General features: G+C 51.0%; 1 protein-coding gene across 1 annotated transcript; it reads left to right on the top strand.

Annotated features, from left to right (window-relative positions):
- Window positions 1-1,631: 1,631 nt before the first annotated feature.
- FOXL1 (forkhead box L1) lies at window positions 1,632-6,894 on the top strand. Its single transcript, XM_015443265.4, has one exon. It carries the CDS (start codon window positions 4,008-4,010, stop codon window positions 5,043-5,045), a length of 1,038 nt encoding a protein of 345 aa, XP_015298751.2. The 5' UTR covers window positions 1,632-4,007; the 3' UTR covers window positions 5,046-6,894.
- The last annotated feature ends 4,610 nt before the right edge of the window (window positions 6,895-11,504 follow it).

The following is an 11,504-nucleotide window of genomic DNA, read 5'->3' on the forward strand; positions in this document are numbered from 1 at the left end:
CTCTGGAGGGCCCCTCTCCCACTCTCTACTCCAGACAATCTCTGCCTCTGAGTCCTTCCAGATACCTGAGCATGTCAGACCCTAGAGCACCCACTTTTGGAGGACACTCACATGGGCTGTGGTCCCTGTGCCGCCATTTCCTACTTTTAGGGTCTTAGGGTATTCTGTGCCGAGCCTCAGTTTCATCATCTGTCAAATGGGTGAGTCTGCCACGCCTGCCTTTCACAGAGGTAGTAAGGGTTGGCAAGACAACTTCCATGGAGCCCTGAGTGTCCACACCTGGTGCTATTATAAGATTGTTTTTCTGTCTTTGGAGCACTTCCCCATGGGACACCTGAGGCAGGTTAACTTACAGAGCTTCGGTCGGTTTCCTGGTTTGCAAAATGGGAACGACAAAGGTTTCTATTAGGGCTGCTGTGAGGACGAAATGGCTCAATACATTTTAGTTATTCATATTATTATCATCTATGTCTCCAGTGTTTTTAGGTTGTCAGTAAGGTGAGGGGCTAAGCCCTTCATCTTTCCACCACAGCTCTTCTCAAACATGCTACACATGCGGTTGAATCACACATACGTGTAAAACACACACACACATTGTATATGTGTTAACTGTCTTTACATTTGGAAAAGTGATGCAGACATTTGGAAAGGCGACACAGATTACTGTTAACTCAGGTTTCTGCTTTTGACTTCCCAGTGAGGAAGGTTGAGTGGATGGGTTGGGGCACAGTGGGAGGAGCTCTTGTCTCTCACCCCTCGGCCTTTTTATCTGAGGCAGTTTTCATCACCAGTGCCTGGGTTCCGATCTGCCTGCCTAAGGATCGCACATGCGCTTTGTCCCAGGACTGGCAGCGAGGCTGTCTACCCTCATCCCACGCTGAACCCCGTTTCTGCTCAAGCCTCAGAGCTGGAGACTCCAGTCCTTCCGGAGCATCCGGGCAGGCCAGAGATCTCAGGCTTTTCTTGCAGGCTGGGAGGCGAACCCTCACCAAGTGACTTCTCAGATGACGCTCTTTTCTGGGATCCGAGGCTTATGAATCTGCAGGGAACGTTCAGTGTCCCCATCTGGCTCTCTAGGACACTCGTTCTAGAGGCCCGCCAGGCCGTCTCCCAGGCTCCGCTGCCCCCCGCAGGCCCTTCGCTCAGTCCTCAGCCAGCAGAGCATCCGCACGAGGGCGCATCCGCTCTCGGACTCCCGGGGCTTGAGCCTGCACTCCCCGGAAATATGGAAATTGCCCCAGCGCGGGGTTCCTTCTAACAGAGGCCCCTCCTAGGCTCAGGTTACAAACTCATCAATCACCCAGGAGCCCGGGATTCAAACCCGCTCCGGAGCCGGGCTGGGGCGCAATGCCGGAGTTCTACAGCTGAAACCTCCCAGAGACTGCACACTTCTGCAAAAGCGCGGGGCTGGCTGTGCGTCTCTAAAGCGCAACTGGAGCATGGGCATTTGTTTTTTGTTTTGTTTTGTTTTTTCTCTCTCTCCCAATCTCTCGCGCTCTCTCTCTCTCTTTTTTTTTTTTTTTTGCTTTACTATCGATGCCCCGCCCACCAGCCGAGCGTGTCTCCGCCCGCGTCCCGCCCATTACCAAATCGGGCAGTGTTTATCACTGTACAAATTCAAGCTCGGATTTGTCTTAGAGTTTGGAAGTCGCGCCAGGACGGCAGGCGTTTCCGTAGAGGCAGGGATGTGCGTGCTGGACTTCGGGTGCCGCGTGGGGAGCTCCAGGACGGGCTGTGGGATAGGAAGGTGGGGAAAGGGTTGCATAGCGACACTGGTTTAGCTCTCGGTCTGGGTGTGTTGGAGCGAGCGCCGAGGCTAGAGAAGGAACTGGATCCAAACTTGAGCTTGTTGGGGGCGCGCCGCCCGGGAGAGGTTGGGTGACCCCAGAGACTGTGGGGCCTGCGGGTTGCAAAGGCGCTGGCATTGAAGTTTCTTCGTCCCAAGGTTGAAAGGTGTGCGCGAGTGAGAGCGAGCGGTCACGAAACGACAACGCCCCGCCCCTGCTGGCCAGGGGTTCACCCCCAGGACCTAGGCGGGTCGGGCTGAGCGCTGGACCCACGTTAAAGGAGTAGGGCCGCGGAGGGAGGAGGCCCGAGGTGTCCCAGGGACTGGCCTGTCACTCCCGCAGGCAGTGTCGGCACCCAGACCGGTTTTTCCACCATTCCTGCGACTTCCTTTTTGATATTTTAAATTTACCCGCTCCCCTGCGGTCTACTTATTCTATGGGCTGGGTACCCGGGAACCCCAAACACACCGGTTATTTCTGTTTTTCTCATTTTGAAAAAGGATGCCCGCCACCTTTCCTTGTTCAGAGGCTACCTGGGCACTCACATCCCCAGCCGGGTGTGGCAGCAGCGGACACTCCCCCTACCGCTGTGAGTGCCCTCGGTGCCTCTCCCTCCTTCTTGGCCCACATGTAGTGGGCCATTTCTACACCCACCTGCCATCATCCCCCTTCCCTCGTCTCTTTGACATGCTCACACGGTTTACTCAGTGAGACGCCAGTTATCCGAATGCGTGTGCGTGCGTGTGAGAGTGTGTGTGTTTTCATATTCAGGGGGTGATCATAAACAGGAAGTAGTCACACTAGGTGCCCTCTACCCCTACCCTAAGGAGTGGAGTGGGGAAGAGAGGCCGCCTTCGAAATCAGCATGATTCAGGATCTTTTATTCAAACAGTGACGTGGGAAAATGTAAAATGAGATGGGGGTGGGTAGCAGCGTACACCCCAGGGGGGGTGGATGCAGGGAGAGCAAGCAGGCTTCCCAAATGCCTAATGTAATCACGGGCCAGCTGCATGCACTTGTAAAGTTGTTATAACCCCCTCCTTGTTATAAACAGGAAAGCCCAGAATATAAAGCTGGAGACCCACATTCACAAATACCAGGCCTCCCGCGCCAGCTGCCACAGCCTCCTTTTATGGTGTTCCTCCCTTGCAACCTTGGCCCCATCAGGAGGACCTTACTTTTGCCCCCAGTTCTCTAAATGGGTTTATTTTGAAACCTTCCTCGATGGAGCTGTGGACCAGGTGCTCTTCCCCAGGCCTCCAGTGCCCGAGACCTTCCCTTCCAGAGAGGCTGGGCTCCCAGAGTCTAATTTCCCTCCGATTTCCAAAGAGCCCTGGAAGGGAGGGTGTGGGAGAGCAGGTCCCTAGAGAGTGCCACCTCCTATTGGGTCCGCCACCTGTTTTTTCAGAGAGGGCTGAATCCCCTTCTCAGCAGACACTCAGGCTTCTTAGACACCCTCCCTGCCCCGATCTAAAAGGTTCCTAGGACCTCAGAAAGCGTTTTACTAGACTCGACGTTTTACATCTTGACATGTCCGGTTAAGCCTGGGAGAAGAAAAGGCCTTTTGTGGGAGGCCCTGGGGTTGTGGGGCTCCCCCAGGCCAGCGTAAAACTTACCCCTGCACACCCACCCCCATCTCCACCTCTCTTTCCTGGCTCAGCAGACCCTGCTCCGAGCCACCGCGGTCTACATCCTGCCTCACTGACTGTGTGTGCTTACAGCGTCAAGGGGTGGACGTGATATTTCAAACATCAGATCAGTGCGTTTATATATTGGGTGCCCGGAAATTTTTCCAAATAAACACAGCTTGATTCAACTTGGGTGGGCGGACTTATCAACAGACTAATTCTATAAACAAATGAAGGAATAGCCCCAAAACCGATTGGCTGGTATCAAAAAGACACGTGGAGGAAAAAGCTTGGAGTTTTTCAGCAATGAAATTTTAATTAATGTGGGTGGGCTGAGAACACAAGGACTGTTTATCATAGACAATTTATTTTCCAGGGCTAAGTCAACATATAACAGCAAACTTACAACAATTATTTAACATTTTTAAAGCCATGAAGAAGGGACAGAGCACGGAGCTGCCGGGGAGAGCGGCAGAGCCAGAGGCAGAGGCACGGCTGGCTCCCCGGGAGGGCCCTTGCGGCGCGGGGCGCAGTGCCTAGGTCCCCCGGGTCGCCTGCGTTGCGGGGAGCGCAGCGCAGGCTCTCGCTTGCCATGAGCCACCTCTTCGATCCCCGGTTGTCTGCCCTGGCGGCCTCGCCCATGCTCTATCTGTACGGTCCCGAGAGACCCGGGCTGCCTCTGGCCTTCGCCCCCGCGGCTGCTCTGGCTGCCTCGGGCCGGGCCGAGACCCCGCAGAAGCCTCCCTACAGCTACATCGCGCTCATCGCCATGGCGATCCAGGACGCGCCCGAGCAGAGGGTCACGCTCAACGGCATCTACCAGTTCATCATGGACCGCTTCCCCTTCTACCACGACAACCGGCAGGGCTGGCAAAACAGCATCCGCCACAACCTCTCGCTCAACGACTGCTTCGTCAAGGTGCCCCGCGAGAAAGGGCGGCCGGGCAAGGGCAGCTACTGGACGTTGGACCCCCGCTGCCTGGACATGTTTGAGAACGGCAACTACCGGCGCCGAAAGAGGAAGCCCAAGCCGGGCCCTGGGGCCCCGGAGGCCAAGAGGCCCCGCGCCGAGACGCACGAGCGCAGCGCGGAGGGGCAACCTGAGGCAGGGAGCGGGGCAGGGGGCTCGGGCCCCGCAATCCCACGCCTGGAGGGAACGCCTGCGGGCCCCTCGTCCCTCCTGGACGGCCCCTTTCCGCCGGCGCCCCTCCACTGGCCGGGGACCGCGTCCCCAGACGAGGACGCCGGTGACGCTGTCCAGGGCGCAGCGGCCGTGGCCGTCGGCCAGCCAGCGCGCACGGGGGACGGCCCGGGGTCCCCTCTGCGCCCCGCCTCCCGCAGCTCTCCGAAGAGCTCCGACAAGTCCAAGAGCTTCAGCATAGACAGCATCCTGGCGGGAAGGCAGGGCCAGAAGCCGCCTGCAGGGGACGAGCTCCTGGGGGGCGCCAAGCCCGGGCCCGGCGGCCGTCTGGGTGCCTCGCTCCTGGCCGCCTCCTCCAGCCTCCGTCCGCCTTTCAACGCTTCCCTGATGCTCGACCCGCACGTCCAGGGCGGTTTTTACCAGCTCGGGATCCCCTTCCTCTCCTATTTCCCCCTGCAGCTTCCCGACACGGTGCTCCACTTCCAGTAAAGCAAACGATGGCGCGGTTCTTCTCCCGGCCCGGCCTGCGCCTCCGCTGAGCGAAAGGCCACAGCTCCCACCTGCGGAGGATTCTAAAATGATCTTTGCCTGGGACGGCCTATGGGTTCAGGGAAGTGTCACCAACCATTGCGCGCAGGTGGGCGAGCTGGCCTGCCTTCTCCGAAGCAAACTTTTCCCAGCAACCGGGCGCAGCTACGGAGACTTAAAAGATCCCTGCGGGGTCATGGGCACCCGCGGGGACGGACCTCTACCGCGGGAGATTCCTTGACTTTTGACCTGTCTAATGGAGTGGTCTTCAGCCGCCCACCGCAGGTCCTGCGCGTCCCGGGCATGCGAGGGTCCGCAGACTACCCAAGACAGGCCTTACAGGTGCAGTGTGGTCCTTTCGACTGGGGACCCCCATATGACCGTCGCCTGCTTCGCTGTTGCTGTGTGGGTCAGGCCTTGGTTATGAGCCCATCTGGGTGTGGGGTGGTCACAGCTGGGTTTGTTCCCGACTTGAAGTTGTGGAGGTGCCGGGGGTGACCCCGGGTTTTCAGGTTTTCTGGAAGATGTAGGGCCTGATTAGGATTTATGATCAATGTTCAGGTACAGAAGCTGATAAACCACCCAGAGCAGTAACACTTTTATTTTAAACAGAGAAGTTTTCTCTTAATTTCTTTCTGGGTAGTAAAAGGAACATGTTTTATTATTTGCATAAATACTTGACTCTAAGCATTGACCTTTGAAAACGCGTGTATTAACAACTTTTATTAAGAAAGTGCACTCTATATAACATCTTCTTGCATTATGATATCTCATTAGCCAATACACATGCAGCTATGTAACCCACAACAGCAGATGGCCTATCCTTTTGCTTTTGTTTTTAAGGGATCAAAATATTTCAAGGCATACCATGAGGAAGGGTGTGAGGGGGAGGGGATATGCCTCAGACAATGTTGGAGTTTTGATTTCCATGTTTTTTCAAGATCCAGGCTTGTGGTCGCTATATTTTTCAGAAACAGATAATGAAGGACTACGTTTAATTTAAAAAGTTGGGTGAAACAAGCAAAAGCAAATGCAGAGAGAGAGAGATGAATGCGGGGGAAGAATATGGGGATGTGCTGGTATCAGCTGGAAGGGGCCTCTCCAGGCCCCAGAGGACCTGAGGCTTGATGGCAGGACACTCCCGGCCCCGCACCCCCAGCAGCTTAAAGAGGTGACTGACAGTCTGGGGAGGGGAGCAGAGGTCTGCAACAAAAATCTAATTAAGAATATTGAGATGTTCACAACCAAGTTAGGCTTGGAACTTCGGGGAAATGCACCCAACCTCTATGCCATCTCTAGCTGGGTTATCTTCGAGGTCGTGAAATGCAATTTTCTGAACCTCTAAGTCACTTATTTTATGTCATGTGATAAAGACACAAGTAGTCACGCATTCTTGGAAATAGGCTGGGAGGGAGGTCTTTAAGATAGCTTTTAAAATAGTTTCCGGGACTTCTCTAAAAATGATGACAAACTTTGAATCCAGAGGGCCTGCTGGTCAATGTGTTGGAAAGGACATTTCAGGCCAGCAGAGTAATTGGATAATTCATAGGCATAGAGGTGACTTTTGGAAAATTCATTCTCATATCCATGTTGAACCAGGCTTCCGTGACTGGTTTCCACCCAGGCCAGTGGGAAGACTCTGGGAAACTGCAGCCCAGCCTTGATTGGAAGAACTTCCAGGAGGAACCATTGCTGAGATCCAGGCTCACTGTGTTTAACTGAAAATGTGGTGGAATGGCTGTCACTGGATATTTTGTTATCCCAAACTCTCAGCCTCTGTGAATAAAGTTGTTTTTTCATTAACCTCTCAGTGACTGGTTCGTGGATTACTGGAGGGAAATAAACAAACAGTGTAATAAGAAAGAGGAGACTGGGATTATATCTGGGAGTCGTGTTAGCATCTCAGGAGGCTCTGGCTTCGGAGGGGTAAACACACAGACAGACGGGAAGGAGTGAAGAGGATGCCGGGCCCGGGAAGTTGCCTCCATATCAGAAAGCACAATGAGTTAATTCTGCCATATTGAATTGGTTTTTAATCTTTGCTTTTTCTTTTTTGTGTTTGGTATGCTGTCTTGGGAGGTTTTGTTAATTTGTGATGGCTATGTTTTGAAGAAGCAAATAATTTGATACTGCAATTTTAAAAGGATCATATTTTAAAGTTACCATTCCAAAAAGTATTGTACAAATGTTACTTTTATGACACAGAAAAAATGCAAATGTATCCACTTTGTGTGTTTATACATGATAAAGATAAATTCTATTTAATCCCCACTTTCATCTGGTTTAGAAAAGCTAAGACAAATGGATAGTGAGGTCATTTTTATGTAATCTATATAATTTCATGTGTATTCCTTCCTCCCGAACCAAAAAGAGGAACTTGGGGTCTTACCAATCTGAACAACTGTTCTATTGATCCAGATTTCATCGTTGGCTCAAAATTATGGCTCAATAAGGTCAATAGTTTCTGCTCTTAATTAAAACAAAATCTCAGCTATAATTAGGGTGAGCCAGAAGCAAGCTTATCATTGTACTCTTATGCCATCTGAAGGAATACCTCTCTGCTCTCAACTAAACAAAGGGAACAGATCTGTCTTCTGTAAATGAGTTTTGGTTCAAGCCCTGATTACACACATACACACAAACACATACCCCCACACATATGAGTGCACTGATCGTAATGAGGATATGGCAGGCACATGTAGGAAACTGTGTATACATATGTATATGTTTATATAGGTGTATATACATATATATATACACATGAATGTGTAGGGGGTGTGTGTGTGTATTTGTTCTGTGTACATGAATGTTCATAAATTTATCTTTTTTGAATATACCTGAGACTCAGATCAAGTACTGAGTCCTTTCACTTTAACCCAAGTATTGATACTATTTGAAAGATTTTGTTTTTCTATATAGTTTTGAAAAGTAGATATAATTTCTATATAGCTTTAATAGTTTTGTTTCTCTGTGTAGTGTGAACCAGGGATAACTTTATTGTTCTGTGTTATTATAGTGAAACTAACAGATTTTATTCAAACGTCGTAGAAGACACCCGCTTTGAGAACTTTTCCCTCCGTTCACAACGACAGAGAACTTTACAAAGGACTCTTGCTCTGCCTGGCCTCATCTAGTTACTGGCTCTTCTAGAAGCGAATGGCCTCCTGGGCTTCCAATGAACCATACGAGTTTTGAGAACCTGAACAGGACCTGCTTAGCCATTTTCAGATTTAATTGTGCCCGTTTGAATGGTGGTCTTCACCATTTCACTCAAAGTGGTGAGTGTATACCCGTGTGTGTGTTAAAGAATTAGCCACATATAATTATTGTTATAGCTGAAAGCCAGAGCCAGCCTGCCCAGACACTGGCAGGTTAATGTTAACATCACAAAAGTGGGTGACATTTCCAGTGACCAGCTGCACCTGGAGTGAGAAAATCGGGGAAGAGTCGTGATTTTGTGCATTTCCTGGCTCCATGGTGGCTGGAGTTTTGCTTCCATGAAATAAAGATTGTTTCTTAGAATGAAAAACATAAATGATAAAAGCAAAGTTTTTCCATTAAGAATAAAGAGCGTGAGTTTGTGGAAAAGTAAGATTCTTTTGACTCCCATTTAAAGCAGTTTTAAAAATATGCCTGAATAGCCACATGGCAAGCTCTCTCCTCTGCTGGTCCTTATCTAGAGGCCCCAGTGCTGAGTTCTTCAGGGCTCAGACAGGGGCCACAGGTGTTTACAGTGACCTGGAGTCGGGCCTGATCACTGGAGCGGGCAGTGGTGGGGCTTGGGCTGAACTGGGGGGGGGAAGTTCTGTCCCTTCAGATGGCATCCAAATGCCAATTGCACTGGGCAAATCAAATGTGTGGCTTATAGGCCAGATGTAGAGTCAAGCTCAGGCTCTCCACCATGGGGTGCAAATGAAATCTAGGGGGACACAGTCAACTCAGGTGTCTTTACACTAGTAGTGGGGGTGGAGGGAGGCAATGGGACAAAGATTTGGTCCCAACCTGTTTTTTCCATTAAGTACAAGAATGAGGGTCCTGGCAGGAAATAGAAACCCACTTAGATGGCTCCATAGAAAGGATCAGGGTGGAAGGACTATTTATGGAGGAGTGAGCTGGGTAAAGGAAACCATCAGTGATTAGCAAGGGTGAGAATGGCTCCATCCTGCCTCTGCCTCCCTCAGCCCGCAGCAGGTACCACCTTCAGAGCTGGAGTGGAAAGGAGCCAAGTGCTGGAGCAGACAGGAGGGAAGGGAAATACCCCACTTCTCCTCTTCCTCCCATCCTCATCCGATGCCTCTGATGGGCTGAAACCTGTCAGAAGCCCAACCTACAATGGAGCCCAGGTAATGCTGTCCACAGGGGTCAACCTGAAGAGGAGGTGAAGAAGGGCTGAGAGTGGACCAGGGAAGGGTTGGGCAGGCTGACTGTGACCAGCACACTGGGGGTTCTTCTGCTGGGATCAGGAAGTTGCCACTGCCCTCACCACACCTTGATGTACAAGAGCCAAGGTTGGGATGTCCCAGTTCAATGCCTGTGGCTGCATCTGGAGTTCCAGAAGATTGCAATCTCCTATCTGGCAAGCTTCCAAGAGAAGCAGGCTGTCGATACTAATCTGGGTCCCTCTTAGGTGGGCAGGGCCTCGGCCTGAACTGAGCTCCAGAGAAGGCTTGCCCTGGCCATGCATCTCTGCCTGGATGTCTTGGAGCCTGAGAAGTTGCTGGAGTGCCTGTGATTGTGCATGGTAGTAGTGTTTTTTGTTTTGTTTTTGTTTTTTTTTGAAGGCAGAGTCTCACTCTGTTGCCCAGGTTGGATTGCAGTGCAGTGGTGTAATGATAGCTCACTAGCCTCAAACTCCTGGGCTCAAGCCAGCCTCCTGCCTCAGCCTCCTGAGTTGCTGGGACTATACGTGCACATTCTTACACTTGGCTTATTTTACAATTTTTATGTTTGCAGAGAGGGGTCTGGCATGTTGCCCAGGCTGGTCTCGAACTCTTGACCTCAAGTGACTCTCCCACCTCAGCCTCCCAAAGCACTGGGATTACAGGCGTGAGCCACGGCATCTAACCTTCACTGGGTTGTGTGACTGATGCTGTCCTGCCCTTCTAGAATGTGTGGACCACATGTTGGCGAGGGCATCCTCCAGCCCAATCCAGAAGAAGTTGGGATGAAAAAAAGGTCTCCACTCCAGGGCGGTGACTGTGTTAAGCCCACTTGGAAGGGTGACGAAGAACATCCTGGAGTTCCTGAGGTCATGTGAACTTCAACAGCATGAACTTTAAGGAACAGCTCATGCCTTTGCAATGTGCAGCAGAAAGTATTATGAACCTCATGCCACCCAGAGCTCTTGGCTTCTCATTTCTCCCAGGTAGTTGGTCACCATCTCCTATCCACCTCTTCCAGGTCTGCCCCTACACACCCAACAATGGGAACAATTGCTGTAATTGCATCTTACTGATGCCTTACACCTCAGTAATTGATCTAGTCGGGGTGGGGTGGCCCCGGAAGAGGGTTCCTTAACCTGGAGAAGAGTGTGGTCTCAGTGCCCATCAGATAGAGGCTAAAAAAGCAGCTGAGCTTTCACTTGCTATTGACATTGGCACAGTGACCTAACTCTTTTGTCCCTTAACTCCTGGCATGGGCACAAATAACATTAGTAACTGCTTCATAGAGCTGTCATGGGGCATAAATTAAATGATGGTTATACGTTCATGACAACAGCCCGCCCTGGTTCTCATCTGTAAAATAGGAAGAATAATCTCTCCTTCTCCATGGGACCTCATCAGAGTTAAATGAGTAGATGTCTATAAAATATCTGGCGTACAGAAAACACTCAAAACATGCTAGGTCTTACGGCTGTATACAGATGTAACCTCTAGTCTCCATTTGTGACTTCTCTATTCAGCAACAAAATCACAAACCAACAGCACTGCTCATGTTAGAGAATTCTGTCGAGAACAGAAGGCTCCTGGGGCTGATTCCTCCAGTCCTCCTGCCCGGGCAGGCTGGGATCCATTTCATCTTTTTGTTGCCATGTTTCCTCTCTTGAGATGATCCAACCGTTTGAACACGAAACCAAAAGCAAAATAAGCTGCTACACACGGCAGGGAATCTTAGGAAAACCATAGGAGAGATGATTTTCACAGACTGGAGGAGGGCAACATTCTTTTGGTGCTTCTTTGCTTTGCCCGGGCGGTACAAGGAGCCTAGAGGAGACTTCCCAGGGCTGACTGTCTAGCCACTGTGAACTCAAGGGCCTTGGGAATGAATACAAGTCTTTATTTCTGCCCCCCCAGCACGGAGACCATTCCTATAAGCCAAAACAGAGGCTCCACCCCTCTCCTGGGGAGAAAGGGCCTAGCCTGGAGGAACAGTTTTCCCTAAACTCACGCATTTCATAGCCCGCCTTATAAAGTGTAAAGA

This window comes from Macaca fascicularis, chromosome 20 (genome assembly GCF_037993035.2).
Source record: "Macaca fascicularis isolate 582-1 chromosome 20, T2T-MFA8v1.1".
NCBI classification, from domain to species: domain Eukaryota; kingdom Metazoa; phylum Chordata; class Mammalia; order Primates; family Cercopithecidae; genus Macaca; species Macaca fascicularis.